Source organism: Oreochromis niloticus, linkage group LG19 (genome assembly GCF_001858045.2).
Source record: "Oreochromis niloticus isolate F11D_XX linkage group LG19, O_niloticus_UMD_NMBU, whole genome shotgun sequence".
NCBI classification, from domain to species: domain Eukaryota; kingdom Metazoa; phylum Chordata; class Actinopteri; order Cichliformes; family Cichlidae; genus Oreochromis; species Oreochromis niloticus.
In genome coordinates this window covers 18,292,265-18,312,984 of record NC_031983.2, presented here as the reverse complement: position 1 = coordinate 18,312,984, position 20,720 = coordinate 18,292,265, and the positions used below count along the sequence as shown (strand labels likewise).

Here is a 20,720-nt window from a genome sequence, read left to right as displayed (position 1 = left end):
TTGGGCTCAATTTTGCCTGAGGCTGAAATTGAGCCCAAAATGTTTTCTTCTTTCAGAAGAAAACATTTTGCCAATAATCAGATAAAAAGATTGTTGAACCAGGTGGTATTCTCTGGACTTTAAGACCAAAACTGAACTCAGTGAATTGACATTAGACTGGAATTCATAAGATGAATAGAAATACTGCTGAAGCTGAATGATATACATATGTGTGTGTGTGTGTGTGTGTGTGTGTGTGTGTGATCTTTGTTTTCTCCAATTCACCAGGTCTGTAAAGTTCAGTATGACTGTGGTACATGATACAAAAGAATAAATAAGAAGAATAACAACTTTATGTGAATAACTTTACTCTTCTTAAAAATAACTCATAAAACAAGTAAAAGTACAAATGTGTACAAGTTAGAGACTTCCTCAGTAAGTTTACACTCTTTTGGAGTGATTTTAATTGTGTGTTAAAAGAAGAAAGAGATTAGAGGTAAAGTAGAGGATGCAGAGTCCATCACTGAGGCCGTCTCTCCTGCATGAAGTCCAGGTGCTGGTTTTCCAGTGTGTGCGTCTGATGGCCCAAAGCTGACTCAGAGCTGTAACACCATCCATGGCTGCAGTATGGAACAGATGTGGGTGTGTCCTCATCTCCCAGAGGAGTCCAAATCGTTATCAAACAGCCCTACAGACACAAAAACGTGTGAAAATATAAACAACCAGACTATCAGCAGTGATTTAAGTACTTTAAGACCTCTGTGAAAATCATTTACAGTATATATCACAGAATTTAAGGCCTTTATAATCACAGAGCATACAGAGAAAAGTACTAAACTGAATCAATTTCAGCTTTCATTTTTCATGATGTATATTGTATTAATAATTACATTTCATTATCTGTATCTTTACCACACATTTGCCACACAGGTGTAGATACTATAGGTTCAGTGAATGCTTACATTGCACTGATTAGAATATACTGGACATTCAAAGCTAAGATTCAGCGCGCTGTGTTAGAGGCTGGGATTTGATGAATTCATCATATATACAACCTTTGATCATCATTTATGTCCAGTTGAGAATGAATCTGTGCTCTCACATATTAAATGAACTGAAATCAGTAGTGTGATCTCCAGTCTTGATATAAGGAATGAGAGAACTGACAGCTGTTATTTTAATCAGCCTGTCTCAGTTGTTTTAACTCTAAGTACCATAGAGTAATGTGGTAACATTTGGACTGACGAGTTTACTGTCAGCATTTTAATCGCTATTTTAAAGGCTGTAGGTTGCAGCCATTGCTCTAACACTGTATAAATGTAACAGGGCTCAGTGCTGGTTCTAACAGTCTGAGCTGCTTCCAGCTTTATTTGTGAAGAGCACAGCAGCTTACAAAACACGTAGCGAGCTTGTACAGCTGCGACGTAAAACTTTCATTAGCTAAGATGACCTTAAAATAACGGGGCTAGGTGCGGTGATGCTAGCGTTAGCCATGTTAGCACCTTACCTTCAACAGGTGGTCAGACTGTGTAGACAGGCACTCAGTCAGAGGTTGGCTCTCCGTTTCGCTGCAGGGTCCCTTCATTCTTCACATATCCGTGTCGAGCCGAGTGTAAATCCCGAGGCTGAACGGCCTTTGTACAAGCACACACGCTTCGTAGCAGGGCGAAGCTATGAGTTAGAAAAATCCAGGCTGGCAGACAGCCTGTGTCTGACCAACCAATCAGAGAGCTCCTTACATCCCACGGTGTGGCTAATTTGAATAGCCTCCAGCAAGTTGTTAATCGAAGAGCTAATCCAGCAGCTAATCCAGGAGCTAATCCAGCAGCTAATCCCGGAGTGAACAGGAAAGGGAAATGGATTTTGAACTGCAGTTTATTAAATTGCAAGTGGAAAAAGGATTTTGAACTGCAGTTTATTAAATTGCAGGTGGAAAAAGGATTTTGACCTGCAGTTTATTAAATTGCAAGTGGAAAAAGGATTTTGACCTGCAGTTTATTAAATTGCAAGTGGAAAAAGGATTTTGAACTGCAGTTTATTAAATTGCAAGTGGAAAAAGGATTTTGAACTGCAGTTTATTAAATTGCAGGTGGAAAAAGGATTTTGAACTGCAGTTTATTAAATTGCAGGTGGAAAAAGGATTTTGAACTGCAGTTTATTAAAGTGCAACTGAAAAAAGGATTTTAAAATGCAGTTTATTAAAGTGCAATTGGAAAAAGGATTTTGAAATGCAATTGGAAAAAGGATTTTGAAATGCAGTTTATTAAATTGGAATTCAAAAATGAATTTACAATTGCATAATTTATTCTACAATTCATTATTAAAGCACAGAGATTTTTATTTCGATGCGCGTGGCTCTTGTGGTCCTCCATACCCGGCGGGTGTGTCGCCGAGTGGGGAAAAACGGTTAGACACATGAACAGGTTGGTGGTGTACCTGGGGCTTCTGTTTAAGACTATGCTTCTAGTGAGAGCTAGATTTTATTGGCCTAAAATGTCCTCAGTGGTTGAAGAAAAGATTAAGACTTGTGATCGCTGCGTGAAAAGAAAAACTCCACCAGAGAGAGCAGCCCCAATGGTTTCAATAGCGACCACCAGACCATTGGAATTAGTCTGCATGGACTTTCTGAGTGTGGAACCAGATCAAAGTAATACCAAGGACATATTAGTAATAATGGATCATTTTACTAAGTAAGCCCTCGCAATACCAACGCCAAACCAAAAGGCGACTACTGTGGCTAAGTGTCTGTGGGAACATTTTATATCACATTATGGGTTCCCTGAAAAACTCCATAGTGACCAGGGCCCCGATTTTGAGTCCCGTACCATTAAGGAGCTGTGTGAAATGGCAGGAATCCGCAAGACACGGACAACCCCGTACCATCCAAGGGGTAACCCACCCTCTGGAGCGTTTTAACAGAACGCTGCTGCAGATGCTAGGCACTCTAAATAATAAGGACAAGTCCCATTGGAGGGACTATGTTAAGCCTCTTGTGCATGCATACAACTGCACAAAGCATGAAGCCACAGGGTTTGCACCTTCTGAGCTTATGTTCGGGAGACAACCAAGACTCCCAAGACTTAGTTTTCGGGCTTCCTGTTGATGCTCTGCCATTGTCGCATTCACAGTATGTGCAAGGCCTGAAGAACCACCTGAAAGAGAGTTATGAGCTTTCGAGGAGAAATGCTAAGAAATCTGCAGAGCGTAACAAAACTAGGTTTGACCAAAGAGTTACAGGGTCTGTCCTTGAACCAGGTGATCGAGTGCTGGTTCGAGATGTGAGACTGAGGGGAAAGCACAAGCTAGCAGACAAATGGGAGGCAGGTGTGTATGTAGTTGTGTCACATGCTAATGACCTTCCCGTGTATACAGTGCGTCCTGAGGCGGGAAATGGTCCTTTGCACACTTTACACAGGGACCTCCTGTTGCCCTGTGGGTTTCTGCCCGTAAGTGCTCCTGAAAACCCAGCACCGGCAACAGTGCGAAGGCCAAGAACCCGACAAAACCCAGGTTATGTAAACGAGTGCTTTGATGATGTCATGTCAGACGATGAAGAAGTGTGTCCTTCAAGGGTTGTACTTTTGGATCCAGCTGCCTCTACCATAAGGCCTGAGGTTGACCGCGTGTCATCCGACATTCCACCAGAGCAGCGTGTTACTGACAGTGTGATCCCTCTTAGCAGAGCGGTTGTTCCCGGAGCAGTTTCAGATGAAATTGAGGTGGAAATTCCCATAGAAGCAAGGGAGGAGTCCCCAGCCACAAGCTCACCTCAAGTCAGCTTTCTTGACCTTGAAGAGCCAGGAAGAACTGGAGGTGATGAAAGTGAATCTTCTGGGAAGGATAGTGAGATTTCAGTGCCCCTCATTTCACCTGTTGGGGAATCTCAGCTGCTTGACATTGAAGGTACACAAGATGTTCCTGAAACTGATGACATAGCTAATTTAACCCACGTAAAAGAGCCATCAGAGGGGTTAGATGAGGCCGTCAGATGTTCAAACAGGCAGCGAAGTCGACCAAAGAGACTCCATTATGCTAAACTTGGAAACCCTTTAATAGAGGTGGTTCAGTCACTTTTTCACGGTCTGCACCATCGCAATTTTGAAGCTCCAGGAGAGCCCATTTTGTTGGTTACTTTGGTCAGGGTTTTTTTTGGGAGTACAGTTCGGTGATGATCCAGTCCAAAGATGGCGAGCCACCCCTCCAGGATCCTTGATATGATTGTTTTAAGAAGAGAACTAAATTCTTTGGACGAGCCGTGAACTGTACAACTTCAACTTAAATGGTAGGACAGATTTGCACCTCATTCCTCCTTTGCACATCCTGCAAGGAGAATCTTCATTGCTGGACTCACACTTAAGGGTGTCGGCTGACACGAGAGAGAAACTGAGTCAAATCCCCCGTGTGTGTGTTTTGTTTATTATTTTCCGTGACTTGGGCCCAATTTTTCCTTTCATGTATTGTTATTGTTTTCATTGCATGTATGTGAGATTCTTTAATTGTGAATACAAATAGATCAAACCAAGTTCTCGGAGCGTTTCATTAGTTATCCACTTTGCTCCAGTAGTCGAACCTCAGCTATTGGCCCAACACACAGGTAACCATTTAAATCTGTATCCCAAGTGTTGAAAGGGGTGTTACACAAGTCTGTCAGTTTCGGTGGGACTGTGACCATCAGTGCCACGGTGATTTTAAATATTGGTGCTGATGTCAGTTGGTACCTTCAGAAACCTGGAGAGACTCATCATTAACTCACATCTCAGGAACTCCGACTCGTTCCAGTCACAGCAGATCTGGTTCTCAGTACTCTTTAACCATCAGTGGGTTTCAGGCAGAAGACGCTGGAGATTATTACTGTCTTTGCAACCATAGTGATGGAGTGTTCACACAGTGATTTAGAGCTGTACAAAAACCTCCTTCAGTCTGGCTGAAGGCCGCAGGTGCAGAGTGACAGACTGCAAAACAGACTGCAAACACAATGAATCTAAACAAAGCTGAAGGACTGCATTGCTGGGATTATAAAGATTTTTAATTAAATATTCATAAATAAATAAGGCAAAAACAAGCACACAAATGTTCAGGTTGGTTATTAACATAGGTGCAAAGATAGAAACTATTATATTTTTATATTTACAGCATAAAATGCTAACCTGGTACATGTTTTCTAATGAAAATGTTATGCTTAATACTATTATATAAAAAAAACAATGAACTGTTATATAAGATTTACTGGACTTCAAAACTGTCCATATTTTGGATATAAATATGAGGGTTTATTATGCATTTATGTGTAATAAAGTATTGGCAAAAGGATAACAAAAAATATATTTTTCAAAAGCTTTTATTTTGTTATGACTTTTTTTTTAACAGTATATTTTTAAAGCAGAATATGGATAAGATTGAAATCTGCATGCACATCAATAGAGAATTAATTTTTTTCAGAAATATTGCAACAGAGGAAACACATTACTTCAGCAACACTTCCTGTCTGCAAAGTATTATTTGCAGACAGGAAGTGTTGCTGAAGCTCTACTCTGAGCAGTGGTCAGGGTCCAGGGTTTGAGTGACAGGGCTCTGTCCACTCAGACTGGCCTCACAGCTCACTGAGCCCGCCTTCCTCCACTGGTCTGCAGAGAGGCTCAGGGTACTGCTCCAGCTGTAGTGGCCGTCTGTCCCCAAGACCTCCAGGCTGCTTGACACACCTGAGGATGTGCTGGTGCTCCCCACCTTCCAGCCCAGCTTCCAGTTTGAGGGGAAGCCGCCGGTGGCCAAACAGACGAGAGTGGCACTGCACTGCTTCTCTTCATCTTTGGATTGAGGGAGGACAGTGAGGGTGGGCCTCACCACATCCGCTGGAGGAGAGAGAGGGGAGAAGAGCAACCAAAGACATAAGAATAAAAGCAGGAAAGAAATACCTACATGGTGTTTAATCATTGATCACTGATGAATATTATTATTTCTGTAATGTTTTACAGTCAATAACTCATCTATGTGATAATTTTCAGTGTCACACTGACAGAGTTGAAACTGACACAGTTTAAACTTTGTCATCTGCTTCTTTCACTTCCTGTTAAACTACAAGTACAATCAGTCATCCATGAACTCAAAGCTGGTCTGTGTTTACTGACACTTTTTCTACTTTTGGGGAAATCCATAAAATACTGTTTCAAAAACGTTATTTTCAAAATAGAAACAATAAAGAAATAAATCCACAAACACTATATTTGACAATTACAGCTTGAAAATAACCAAACCTGAAATATTTCAACAAAAAAATACTTAAAATATATCAATTAACATTTCAGAGAACCCTTAAATGAAAAGGGAACAAAATATTTTTTGGTTTTTTGTGTTTGTTTTTTTTACATAAATTCTGATATTTGTAAAACTGAATGAGTTCTGATCTTATGGAAGTTACTTTGCAGACTGTGAGATCATCTTTGTTTTATAAACAATGAAAATGATCAACAACAATCACCAAACTTGATCAAAGATCTTTTCAAAAATTTTATAAAATGTTTTCTAAATCCTAGTAGTTGTGGAAAGTAAACATTTCTGGTACTTACAGTCAACGATGAGTTTGGTTCCTCCACCAAAAGTCCACCACAGTGATACAAACTCATTAAGTGGCCGTTCAAAAACCTCCTGCACTCTGAACAAACCTCTAACCCCTGAAAATGAACCTTTTAACATAAAACATCACAGTACACCTTAATGCAGAAGATGATTTCACTAAAGTGACTTAAAATTGTTTAATGAATTTAAGTCATGATTATCATAATTGTATTTTTAGTATTAAGAATTGAAAACTAATTTTAACATTACACATATTTATTTTAAAAAATAACCTCACACATACACAAAACTGTTTAAAACAGCAAAGAGTAACACTTCAAGAAATCATGAATTCTGAAACTATGAAATTATAATAAAGATGGCTTTACAGGTATATTGTATTTGTTGATACTAAAATCAAAAGTAAGTATACAAACCAGAGGGCCGTTTTAATCCAGGTGTTAAAAATACATAAATATGTGTCCAATATATTTTCCTCTATTCCATAAAATCTTTAATGGTATTAGTTCAAACAACTTTTATTTTGATTTTGTGCCACAAAGTTTCCTTCAGTGTGTTGAGAGCAGAGAAATAATTTCCATAGAGAGGAGGCTTTGCATCATCAGCTGATCCTCCAGAGAACTGAGAAGGTTTATAGTCCTGTGAGTTCAACACTGCAGGACTCACATCTGTCAGTCAACACAGCAGAAAGCACAACCACCATGACTCTCATCACCATCCTCATCTGGACGCTGACCTGCTGCTGTTTTACAGGTTCATTCACTCAGCAACATTTCAAACATGATGTGCTGCTTTTTCTCTCATTGATTTCTGCTGATAAATGAATGATTTGTTTTTGTCTGCAGGATGCAGCGGTCAGATGACTGTGACTCAACCTCCAGTTCTGACATCTACTCCTGGATCCACTGTCACTCTGACCTGTAGGACCAGCCAAGCTGTTTTCAGAGATTCTGATGATGATGATTATATATTCTGGTATCAACAGAAATCTGGACAGGCTCCAAAGCTCCTAATAAGATATGCGAAAAAGCTTCAGTCAGGAACACCATCTCGATTTAGTGGCAGTGGAAGCAGCTCTGACTTCTCTATGACCATCAGTGGAGTTCAGGCTGAAGATGCAGCAGTTTACTACTGTAAGAGTGTCCATGTAATAAACGGTGCTTGGGTGTTCACACAGTGATTTGTAGTCGTACAAAAACCTCCCTCAGTCAGACTGCAGAGACACTGAGCTGTTACAGCAGGAACTGACTGCAGCTGTTGGAAAAAAGACACTGACACAGACCACTGAACACAGAGCTGACAGTAACCTCACCAAGCGCTAAATACAGATTTACATCTGTATATAAGATGCATTTTGGGGAGTATTTTTATTTATTATTTTAGTTTTTCAGCATCCTATTTATACAACACATGTGACAAACAAAAAACAAAGTTTTTCAGATCATTAAGAGCTTTCACAGGACACTTTGGCATGTTCCTGCTTTTCTTTCCCACAAGAAAACAGAAAAAAGCTGCTTACTGTCATGGAAAATTTTGTGTTTGTTTGTTTGTTTGTTTTGTTTTGTTTTATTTTCTAAATAAAGCTGAATGAGAAAAGGATCAACTTACACGTTATATGTACCTGTTCTGTTTCACAACAACAGATGTGTGTTTGCGTATATTTCAAATCAGTTCCATGTCTCTCTCTTATAATGTGTTTGGTGTAATGCAGGACCGAACCTATAATTATAATATAATTAGAACCCTACATATAAGCTTTGCGTTTCTGGTTACTCAAATGACGCTTGTTAAGCAGCCTTTGCCTTAGAAAAGAAATTCTCATCTCATCTTCAAACTAATTATGTGTCAAATGACACAGACGTAGTTTGTGTTATATATATGGATCTGGCTGAAACTTTGAATTTGAAATGAGCTGCAATTTAAAGAAAAATGTACTCTGATTACACTCAATTTACTTCTAAAGTGAGAACCTAGATTTAATTACTCATTAATTAAGTTGCTGATTGTGACTGAAACTTTCTTAAAAATGTTATAATGCAACATAAAACATTCAGAGTAATTGGGTATTTCTAATTGTCTGGATCTCTTGGTAGTTTTAATTTAAACTGAAGAGTTCAGTAAGACTAAGATTTGGAGATACATGAATTGATTTTTCGTGTGTTAGTCACACAGGTTAATGTACCATATGCTCTAATTATCGAGCCACTATATTTAAAAATAAGACAAAAATACTTAATAATATGGATCACTGCAAGCTTTATTGGCAAAAATATTAATATGGCAGTTATAGGCACACTCACATCCAGCTGCTACACATGTCACTGTGTAAGTTGTTGTTATCAAATAATTTCATCTGCAAACTTTCAAACTCATATTGATCAGAGCAGCAGGGATGTATCTCCTGCTTCCCCACACTAAGCTCCTGTCCTGGACTTCAGCAGCCCCTCTAGCCCTCACACCGGTTCTTGCGGAAGGACTTGGCCTGCCGGTGGTCATGATGGTTCACCCTGCAGGAGAACACCTCTGCGTTCATCCAGTTCTCTTGGCTCAGCATCAGGGTGCTGCTGCTGCTGTAGCGACTACTCTTCTCTTCTTCTAAGCTGTTCAGGACCCCCTCTGCCACCTCTGTGCCATCTACCTCCCATCTCACTTCAACTCCCTGAGGAGAGTAGCTGGCCAAAAGGCAGGCCAGTGTGACTGGGCCTCCAGAGAGCTTCTCAGAGGAGGGTTGAAGCAGAGAGACTGAGGGTCTGACCATGGGGCCAGCTGGAGGGAAGATCACAGACACACAAGGAACAGATTAACTTCTACTGTAGGACAGATAGCTGACATGACACAGTTATGATACATGACAGAGATTAACAGGCCTGTGGATTAACTGTATGATGATATTGTGATAAAACGGAGCAGAGAAACTAAGAAATTGGAGGATATTAGGCTTTGACAAAGAATAATAAAATTGAAATGTGTACAGGAAACGTTAAAGTTTGTCATCAGTTTGTTTCACTTCCTTTTCATCACATCAGACTAACGAACTGTAAAGTCAACCGTTAAAGTGCATCTGTGCGAAAACTAATTCATTTAGTCAACAGCATAAAATGTTATATCCAACATGGTGTCAAACATTTCAGTGAAATTCCTCATATCATATTTTCAGCAACACCTAAGTATTACACAGTTATGATACATGACAGAGATTAACAGCATTGTGGATTAACTGTGTGCATGATACTGTGATCAGACTGAGGAGAGGAGGTAATAAATAGGAGAACATAACACATTAATTAAATTGTGTTTTTACACTCAATTAAAATCTTTGTAAAGTCCTGCTGACTGTTTGTATAAATAAATAAAATCATAGATTCCTTTTGCTATATTTTCAGTCTCAGATTTTGTGAAAAAAGTAAATGCAAACAAAACAACCCTTGCTTAAAGCAGATTAACTCAATATATTATTTCAAATTTCTCTACTATATAAACTTGATATATAAACATGATATACTGTATACTTATATGATAATACTGTATTATATATTTAAAAACTTCTGATAGTTTTCTGAAGTTTTCAATATCAGCCTCTATGACCAAACCCAATCACATCAATGTAAAACACCCAGAATAAAATCTTTTTAAAAAACATTCTGATGACATATTTAAAATAGTAATAATATAATATTTTGTAGTAATGAGGAGATTTAGATACTTACAGTGAATGATGAGTTTGGTTCCTCCACCAAAAGTGTACCACAGTGATACAAACTCATTAAGTGGCCGTACAAAAACCTCCCACACTCTGATCAAACATCTAACCACTGAAAATGAGCTCTTTTCTCCAGTAAACTTCACAGTTTACAAGGCAAAAGCATTTATATATATATATACATATATATATATATATATATATATATATATATATATATATATATATATATATAAAGATATAGATATAGAAACATTAAATAATTTATGATCATTTTCATCATTTTCCTTCTGCTGGTTGATCCAAGAAAGTAAAATATATACTTACCAACAACTGTGGCATTTTAATCCAGATGTTAAAAAACTGCTCTCATCTTTCCTGGACTATTTGTCTGTATTCTGTTAGAATTATAATTATATCATAATAATTCACTTAGATATCAAAAGTATTCCTTCTCACATTGTTTTGTTGTGTGTCCCTTGTTTCCTTCAGTGTGTTGAGAGCAGAGAAATCATTTCCATAGAGAGGAGGCTTTGCATCATCAGCTGATCCTCCAGAGAACTGAGAAGGTTTATAGTCCTGTCAGTTCAACACTGCAGGACTCACATCTGTCAGTCAACACAGCAGAAAGCACAACCACCATGACTCTCATCACCATCCTCATCTGGACGCTGACCTGCTGCTGTTTTACAGGTTCATTCACTCAGCAACATTTCAAACATGATGTGCTGCTTTTTCTCTCATTGATTTCTGCTGATAAATGAATGATTTGTTTCTGTCTGCAGGATGCAGCAGTCAGGTGACTGTGACTCAACCTCCAGTAGTGACATTTACTCCTGGAAACACTGTCACTCTGACCTGTAGGACCAACCCAGCTGTTTACAGAGATTCTGATGGTGATGATGCTATGTCCTGGTATCAACAGAAATCTGGACAGACTCCAAAGCGCCTAATAAAATATGCAAAAATGCTTGAGTCAGGAACGCCATCTCGATTTAATGGCAGTGGAAGCAGCTCTGACTTCTCTATGACCATCAGTGGAGTTCAGGCTGAAGATGCAGCAGTTTACTACTGTCAGAGTTACCACTTCATAAACAGTGCTAATGTGTTCACACAGTGATTTGTAGTCATACAAAAACCTCCCTCAGTCACACTACAGAGACACTGAGCTGTTACAGCAGGAACTGACTTCAGCTGCTGAAAAAGAAGAGACTCTGACACAGACCACTGAACACAGAGCTGACAGTAACCTCACCAAGCACTAAATACAGATTTACATCTGTATATAAGATATATTTTGGGGAGCATTTTTATTTATTATTTTAGCTTTAGTTTTTCAGATCATTAAGAGCTTTCACAGGATGCTTTGGCATGTTCCTGCTTTTCTTTCCCACGAGGAAACAGAAAAAAAGCTAGTTGCTTTTATGGAAAAAAATTGTTTTGTTTTTTTTCTAAATAAAGGTGAATGAGAAAAGGATCAGCTTACACGTTATATGTACCTGTTCTGTTTCACAACAACAGATGTGTGTTCGCCTGTATTTCAAATCAGTTCCATGTCTCTCTCTTTTAATGTCTCTGGTGTTATGCAGGACCAAACCTAGCGGTGACCAAGGTTAGCACAAACTGTCCTACACTAGGCCAACAAAATTGATCTGTTTGAACTGAAGCACAACACTGCAAACTATCCAATATCTTATTTAAAAACTGATTGAAAAATAATAATAATATAATTATAATATAATTAGAACCCTACATATAAGCTTTGCATTTCTAGTTACTCAAATTATGCTTGCTAAGCAGCCTTTGCCTTAGAAAAGAAATTTTAATCTCATCTTCAAACTAATTCTGTGTCAAATGACAGAGAAGTAGTTTGTGTTATATATATGTATCGATCTGGTTGAAATGAGCTGCAATTTCAAAAAAATGTACTCTGATTACACTCAGTTCAGCTGCTGGTTGTGACTGAAACTTTCTTAAAAATGTTATAATGCATAATCACTTTCTCCAGAGATGAACTGCTAAACATCAGGCAGTCGTCTCACTATAGTTCTTATCCATTTTTCACAAACCCGGAAAGTTTTTTGGAGATTTTAGTTGGAGGCGCAGCAGCTCTCTGTGGCTCCTGGAGGAGATGTAGACGGGGGACTCGTGCTGGTGCGCTGGTGAAACTACGTCGGCGAGGATTCCGCACGGCACTCCCCTCCATTCACCTCACGAATCTCCACTCTCTTCCAAACAAAGTCGATGAATTACTGCTCTTAAACCGAACTAACAAGGACTTAGCACGCTCTGCTGCCCTCTGCTTCACTGAAACCTGGCTCAGTGAGTGAGTCCCAGACGCTGTCTTAAATCTGCCGGGCTTCCAACTTCACCGGGCGGACCGCGAAACGGAGCTCTCAGGGAAAACAAAAGGTGGTGGAGTCTGCTTCTACATTAATGAAGGTTGGTGTACTGATGTCACAGTGTTACAGAAACACTGCAGCCCACACTTGGAAAGTTTTTTCATCAATTGTAAACCGTTTTATTCACCGCGGGAGTTTTCTTCCTTCATGCTGGTCGGAGTTTACATCCCTCCTCAGGCCAACGCAAACAACGCACTGTGTGAGCTGGCTGACCAGATCACCACCCTGGAAAGGAAATTCCCGGATTCCTTTACAATTATCCTTGGGAATTTTAACAGAGCAAACCTCAACCACGAATTCCCTAAATACAGACAGCATATAGACTGCCCCACCAGGGACAAGATCATACTGGATCACTGTTACACCACTCTAAAAGATGCCTATCGCTCTGTGCCCCGGGCAGCTTTGGGACATTCTGATCACTGCATGGTCCATCTTATTCCAGTTTATAGGCAAAAACTCAAATGTGCCAAGCCTGTAGTCAAAACTGTGAAGAAGTGGACTAACGCAGCAAAGCAGGAACTGCAGGACTGTTTTGACTGCACTGATTGGCAGTGTTGGGTAAGTTACTTTAAATTAGTAACTTAGTTACATTACTAGTTACTTCTCTAAAAAAGTAACTCAGTTACTTCAAGTTACTCGTTACTTTCAAAGTAACTAGTTACTAGGGAAAGTAACTTTGGTTTTACTCAGAATTCTCTTGTTAATGTGTTGCTTCCGTAACTGGATACCCAGCCAGATTGCCAGTCTTCTAGCTTGCTTACTTGCCACAAGTGCACTGTGCCACCTACCAATAGAAAGGAAAAAATAATGTGCACATTTCCACGAGAGAAATCCCACGCCTGGACCGTCGTTGACCGCCGCCATGATTCTAGCCTGCTTTTTACATCCAACAGAAAAACTGCAGTCATGGTGCTTTTGATTGTACTCAGAACTTGGAAATTCTGCCTTCTGAATAGGAAGATGTAGGTAACACCAGACTGCAGATGAGCTGCATCCAGGGCTGGACTGGGACAAAAAAATCGTCCCGGGCATTTTGACTAGAGACCGGCCCACCATTATAGGAAAAATCATAAAGCCTTTGAATAAAAATAAACACTGTTGTGACAGTGATGTACACTGTTCTGATGGTATATATGTATCAATCTATCAATTGTTTGTTGTAAGACTCAGATAATTATTTTTTTTAAAAGCGAGACATTTTAAATGAGAATAATAAAGAAAAGTATTTCTTTGTCCCCCCCTTTCCCTGTTAATGCCCTACCTGGCCCCCTGACATCACTTTGCTAGACCCGCCCCTGCACAGTTACCAGCTGTCAGCTACTTAGAAAATGATCCTGGTGTTATTTGTCTCTCAGAAACAGCTCATAACTTCCCTTCAACTCATTCATGTCACCTAAAAGGTAAACCTGTTTCTACATCAGCTGTTCAGCTCTAATGATTCAGTAAGGACATCTGGTTTCATCTTCATGTTTTCCTCTCACCAGATAACTAAACCGATATCATGACCAGCAGCTTTACAGCTGTGGCTCCAGCAAACATCAGCTGATACTAGAAATTAATATTAAATAAATTCTAACAACAGCTGATCAAGCTTAAACGTGCTGCTGTTGTTTAACGCGACATCCGCTGGTTTCCTCTTTCTGGCGCAAAGTGGGCGATAAATAAACAAGAGAGAAAAGCCGATCAGCTGATCATTGATCAGTTTCGTGATTGAAGTAGAAACGGGAGAGGAGAGAATGAGAGAAGAAGAGGCAGCTGTGCAGCTTCAGCTTTGTGTCTTTTTCATTGTAGCTGAAGTCCGGGACAAACTGTGTTCCTTTTCACCTCAGTACGAAACGCGTAATATTTTCTCTGAATACCAGACGATTCTGTTTTTTAGGGGACGGTTGGCAACTCTAATAATTAACCATATGAACAAAATAAAGTTCAACATCAGTAACATAGCACCCACCCAGCTGTATAGAAACTCCGTCATGCTAGCTAGCACGCAGTACGAAAATGTCAGCATACCGAAAATAAACTCCACCTAAACTTGGTTTATATCTGACTCCGATAGACTGCAGGTCATAACTTCTTACCTGAAGTTCAGTTCACCTGACACGCGGACCGGCGGCCGCTTCGGGTCTCTCCTCTTGCCTCCCTTTTCCTTCATCCACCTGCTGGCCTCCACCACTTGCTAATGTTATTGAATCTGTGGAAGCTCCGCGATATCCACCACACGAAGTAACGAGTAACGAGCCTATCTAAATCCCAGTAACGAGTAACGCGTTCCTGGTTTTGGCATAATAACTAGTTACCGTGCTCGTTACCACAATAATAACGTAGTTACTGTAACGCGTTACTTAATAACGCGTTAGTCCCAACACTGGAAGAAGATTAGATTTTCTTGTTTTACAAAAGATATGGTTCATCTGTAGCCTACATGGTTCAAAATATCAAATACCTGAGTTATGGTTTTTACCATGGAGTACATACCCTTCTTCTCAGTGCTTTAAAGAGCTGTACAGGACTGAACTATTCAGAGAATGAAATAATGTCAGACCAGCTTGCTATTCATGTCTTTAAACAGTTTATTCATATGTTTCTGTTTTTCAAAATAAATGTTGATCCAGTTTGTCAGAATAATGAAAATCAATCAGTGTCTTTAGTGTCAGATGTATGACAGTAGGGGAACCATGCATCTGTTAATGAGACAAATATAATGAAAAGGTTGAATGATCCTCTCCTCACATGACCTCTGTGTTTTCTGTTTCATTGGGAGAGGTGGGTGGTTTCCTCCTACAGTGTGTTTTGCACACTTTCATGCATCACTGCTCCTCACAGTTTAAGTTCTGCTGTCACACATGCTCTCAGGCACTTCCACTGAAAACTGAGTCAGGATGGTGTTTCCAATGTTGGTGGTTCTTTTGTTAGGCTTTCTGAGTCAGGGTGAGAGATTCAAAAAACTAATAATAATATTTCAGGAGAATGTTGTTTGGTGAAATTTACTTGGCTCGTTTTATGTGTACATTCATTCTGAAGTTTAAACTGTCTTCATGATACATGATTTTTTTGAAAACAAGAAAGGTTTTTATTTTTTTATTTTTTCATTTCAGAGTCATTTGCCAATAATTTTCTGACTCAGACTGATGAAGCCAAGTCTGTCAGTCTTGGTGGGACTGTGACCATCAGCGCCACAGGAAGTTCAAATATTGGTGCTGATCTCAGTTGGTACCTTCAGAGACCTGGACAGCCTCCCAAACTACTTATATACAGAGCATCAAGTCGCTTCTCAGGAACTCCGTCTCGATTCAGTGGCAGTAGATCTGGTTCTCAGTACACTTTAACCATCAGTGGGTTTCAGGCTGAAGATGCTGGAGATTATTACTGTCTGGGTGATCATGGTGGTGGAGTGTTTACACAGTGATTTAGAGCTGTACAAAAACCTCCTTCAGTCTGGCAGAAGGCTGCAGGTGCAGAGTGACAGACTGCAATAACTGATCAACTCACCGCCACAAAAGCAAAAACACAATGAATCTAAACAAAACTTAAATAAGTCTGAACAAATATGTGCAAAATAAAAAAAAATCATGTGCAGGTCCGTTAGGTGCCCTGATAGAAACTAATATGTATAAAGTAATATTTCTGTATCTATATTTACTCACGTAAAATAAAAAAAAACTTACTGCACTTCAAAAATGTATATATATCTATGAGAAATATGGAAGTTTGATCAACTATTTATATGCAAAGTAATGGAAAAACGATAACACAAAAGCAATTTTTCATAAACTGCGATTTTATTTTGTGATCCAGACTTGTTTTCTCTTTCTTACAGCATGGTTTTAAAGCACAATATAATATGAATAACTGATAAATTCTGCATTTAGATTAATAGAGAGTCAAACATGTGCAGAATATCGCAACAGAGGAGACATGTAGCTTCATCAAAATATAAAACACATTATATGCAGACAGGAAGTGTTGCTGAAGCTCTAGTCTAAGCACTGGTCAGGGTCCAGGGTTTGAGTGACAGGGCTCTGTCCACTCAGACTGGCCTCACAGCTCACTGAGCCCGCCTTGCTCCACTCATCTGCAGAGAGGCTCAGGGTGCTGCTCCAGCTGTAGCGACCGTCTGTACCCTGGGCCTCCAAGCTGTTTGACAACCCTGAGGATGTGCTGGTGCCCCCCACCTTCCAGCCCAGCTTCCAATTTGATGGGAAACCCCCGGTGGCCAGACACACCAGAGTGCCACTGCTCTGGTGTGGGAGCACGGTCAGAGTGGGCCTCACCACACCCACTGGAGGAGAAAAGGTGGAGAAGAGGGGGAAGAAGATAAAGAAGAAAGGAATGAAACCTGGTAAACACATCTGAAAAAGTGACAGTAATTGTTGATAAAAAAAAAATATTTAACTGGAAAATAATTATAGAAGAACAAATAATAACAAAAAGAATACTGAGTATTGTTTTCAGCAACTGACTGAGACTGAATGACTGAATGTATATTGAGTGAAGTTTAATAATAACTGAAAAATGAAAAATGATTAACTATTAATAATCGCTTAATTTTAGCAATGTTCTGTTCAGCAAATTTCTTTTAAAGAGCTACTATGTATTGCACAAAGTAAAAGCTTTTGGTACTTACATCCAACGATGAGTTTGGTTCCTCCACCAAAAGTCCACCACAGTGATACAAACTCATTAAATGGTCGTACAAAAACCTCCTGCACTCTGAACAAGTGTTTAACTGCTGAAAATGAACTCTTTCTCAAGTAAATCATCACAGTTTAGACCTCATTAAATCCAAAGCACGATTTAAGAAAAATTACTTAAATTTGTTGATATTTTTAAAATATTTTCAGAATTTTATTTGAACTATTACCAATTGTAAGACAAAAGCACACACATGTATATAAATAAAACTATATTAACAAAAAAAAAAAGAAAAGCAAAGGAACTGTAAAATGCTTCTAAAACATGAATTATGAGATTTTGGCAATAAGAACAACAATAGAGGTGTAATGTCTGTTACCAAAAGTATGAAGTAAGCTTACCAACCAAAGTGCTGATCCAGATATTTAAATGCTGAATTATATTTTCTTTATATTTTACTCTATTCCATAAAAGTCAGTGGTATAATTCAAGTTTAATGTATAATAGTATTAATCCAAACAATTTTTCTTCTTACTTTGTGTCCCCTCTTTTCCTTCAGTGTGTTGAGAGCAGAGAAATCATTTCCATAGAGAGGAGGCTTTGCATCATCAGCTGATCCTCCAGAGAACTGAGAAGGTTTATAGTCCTGTGAGTTCAACACTGCAGGACTCACATCTGTCAGTCAACACAGCAGAAAGCACAACCACCATGACTCTCATCACCATCCTCATCTGGACGCTGACCTGCTGCTGTTTTACAGGTTCATTCACTCAGCAACATTTCAAACATGATGTGCTGCTTTTTCTCTCATTGATTTCTGCTGATAAATGAATGATTTGTTTTTGTCTGCAGGATGCAGCGGTCAGGTGACTGTGACTCAACCTCCAGTAGTGACATTTACTCCTGGATCCACTGTCACTCTGACCTGTAGGACCAGCCAAGCTGTTTTCAGATTTGATGATGGTGATGATGCTATGTACTGGTATCAGCAGAAGTCTGGACAGGCTCCAAAGCTCCTAATAAGATATGCAAAAACGCTTCAGTCAGGAACACCATCTCGATTTAGTGGAAGTGGAAGCAGCTCTGACTTCTCTATGACCATCAGTGGAGTTCAGGCTGAAGATGCAGCAGTTTACTACTGTCAGAGTGTCCATGAAATAAACAGTGCTGGAGTGTTCACACAGTGATTTGTCGTCATACAAAAACCTCCTTCAGACAGACTGCAGAGTCACTGAGTTGTTACAGCAGGAATTGACTGCAGCTGTTTTAATAGAAGAAACTCTGACACAGACCAGTGAACACAGAGCTGACAGTAACCTCATCAAGCACTAAATACAGAAATTATTTCAAATACTTCATGTCTATTGGGGGCTTTTAGAAGTAAGGATTTAAAAACTATCTGCTACAATCAGGTCACTTTCTGTTCATGCTACATTGTAATCTTGTAATTGGAAGGTTGCCGGTTCGAGCCCCGGCTTCGACAGTCTCGGTCATTGTGTCCTTGGGCAGGACACTTCACCCGTTGCCTACTGGTGGTGGTCAGAGGGCCCAGTGGCGCCAGTGTCCGGCAGCCTCGCCTCTGTCAGTGCGCCCCAGGGCAGCTGTGGCTACAATGTAGCTTGCCATCACCAGTGTGTGAATGTGTGTATGACTGGATGTGTGAAACGCTTTGGGGTCCTTAGGGACTAGTAAAAGCGCTATACAAATACAGACCATTTACCATCTGTTATTTCAGCTTAGAATAAACACTGAAAATGGATCTGAGGTTTCTCCACCTCCCTCCAAAACTTATAAATAAATAGTCTTAAAAAAAAAGTTTAGCCAGAATGCAATGAAAATTTCAATTAAATTTTGAATTGTTCTCATTTTTTTGTTAGTTAAGTGGTTTTGTAGAAGAAAGCATTTGAAGGCATATAATGTCTCTCTGGTCATCTTTAAACTTAACTGCAGCATTGCTGAGTGCACAGAGAGGTCTTATAAACAGCTGGCCTAATCAACTCCAGGTGAGGATCCTGGGTATAATGAAGATGACTCTGCCCAGAGGAGGAGGACACCATAGCACTATGAAAAAAAAAATATAAACAGAGTTCAGGCTCCAGATGGAGGAGATTACTACTGTATGGGAGTGTATTCTGACCCAGCATGCACACGCTGATATCAAGTGATGGAAGCTAAAGCATATCTTTTCTTCTTTTCAGTTATTAAGAATACTTAAAATGAAGTGGCACTATTTAGGGTCTGTATCATTTGATATTGTGGTTGCTGATTTCTTTTCTCATGTATTAATCACATATTTTAATCATATCACTTTAGTATAGCAAGATCACTCCTGTCACCAGTATGCATGCATGTGGAATGTTATCATAAGTGGGCCCCAGGTTTTATTGCACCTTCACAGAGGGTTCATTGTAGACTTGAAGATCTCCAGACATCCTGGTCTTAGGGAGGTGACAGCCTCTGGATGTCTGGAGTTTTGATCTCCTCCATACCTGCTTCATGCCCTGGTGGACGGGGCTGTGGCTCCCCACACCCTCTAACAGATCATTACATGTAGGAACCTTTTAAAAACAAGCGGGTTCGTGCTCACAGGTGTACACACGGGTGCTCAGACACACAAACTACACCCTTTTTGGCTCCTACCTTAAAGCACACTGTGCGCTGTCGATCTTACGTGCTGCACAATAATGTTTAACATTTAGTATTTACTGTTATATTCCCATAGATCATCATGATGTTGTTTATTCTATTGCTCTCGTCTTCTTCTGCTTGTTTTCTTTTTTTCTTTCTCAACAGGTGATCCAGGTGATTGATATATGTATTTTTGGTCCGCTTATTTGGTTGGTTTTTGTTTTTTGCCCTTTATCCCCGTCCCTCTTCTCCGCTGTTTTTTCCCCTCTTTCTTTCTCCCTTTTGTTTTCCTCATTCAAGTCTGTCCCGTATCCAGCAAGTGAAAATAAAAAATAAAATAAACAATAAAAGGTGAATCAAATAGACCATTACGGCAAGGCTGGGATGGTCCATTTGGTAAAGTAAATCCGTTGGGCATCTTTCTTCGCCTTGTTAGGAAATCAGTTTCGCCCCGGTTCTTTGATTCGTCGAGGGATCCAGAAAACGGCACCGGAACTCAGTAGTTATTTTTACAAAATCTTTATTCATCTTTATTCATCTTCATTTAAGCATGCACTTCTAGAAGGGAAGACGAGGCCGGTGTCCCTCTGAAACAATCTTCACCCCTTTGTTAGTTCCACCCAGCTTTATAGGAGCGACCCCATCATAAATCCCCATGTGAGCTGCAAACTCTGTGTCTGTGTCTATGTGCACGAGCACATGAGTGCCTGTGTGTGCGCGTACCCGCGTGTCTATGTGAGTGCACGTGAGTGAGTGTGCATGTGGATGTGTGAGTATATCAGTTAAAACACTGTGGGTGTGTG

General features: G+C 39.7%; 7 gene segments (V, D, J or C); 4 read left to right on the top strand and 3 right to left on the bottom strand.

Annotated features, from left to right (window-relative positions):
• Positions 1 to 6,659, bottom strand: part of LOC109195808 (Ig kappa chain C region, B allele-like) — a 35,689-nt gene extending 29,030 nt beyond the window's left edge. The window contains exon 1 of the C gene segment in view: positions 6,543 to 6,659.
• A 450-nt stretch (positions 6,660 to 7,109) lies between these two features.
• Positions 7,110 to 8,047, top strand: LOC109194582 (Ig kappa chain V region 4135-like). The segment is given in 2 exon segments: positions 7,110 to 7,305; positions 7,398 to 8,047. Coding segments are annotated over 2 exon segments (387 nt in total).
• Positions 8,048 to 8,908: 861 nt separating this feature from the next.
• On the bottom strand, positions 8,909 to 10,401 carry LOC109195907 (Ig kappa chain C region, B allele-like; the record flags this gene model as incomplete). The annotated part of the segment is given in 2 exon segments: positions 8,909 to 9,318; positions 10,260 to 10,401. Coding segments are annotated over 2 exon segments (462 nt in total), but the record flags the coding sequence as incomplete, so codon positions are not given.
• Positions 10,402 to 10,579: 178 nt separating this feature from the next.
• LOC112843188 (Ig kappa chain V region 4135-like) lies at positions 10,580 to 11,598 on the top strand. The segment is given in 2 exon segments: positions 10,580 to 10,945; positions 11,038 to 11,598. Coding segments are annotated over 2 exon segments (387 nt in total).
• Positions 11,599 to 15,436: 3,838 nt separating this feature from the next.
• On the top strand, positions 15,437 to 16,134 carry LOC102076078 (Ig kappa chain V region 3381-like). The segment is given in 2 exon segments: positions 15,437 to 15,585; positions 15,753 to 16,134. Coding segments are annotated over 2 exon segments (360 nt in total).
• A 497-nt stretch (positions 16,135 to 16,631) lies between these two features.
• On the bottom strand, positions 16,632 to 17,999 carry LOC112843163 (Ig kappa-b4 chain C region-like). The segment is given in 2 exon segments: positions 16,632 to 16,993; positions 17,963 to 17,999. Coding segments are annotated over 2 exon segments (399 nt in total).
• On the top strand, positions 17,823 to 18,476 carry LOC109195809 (Ig kappa chain V region 4135-like). The segment is given in 2 exon segments: positions 17,823 to 18,049; positions 18,142 to 18,476. Coding segments are annotated over 2 exon segments (387 nt in total).
• Positions 18,477 to 20,720: the final 2,244 nt, after the last annotated feature.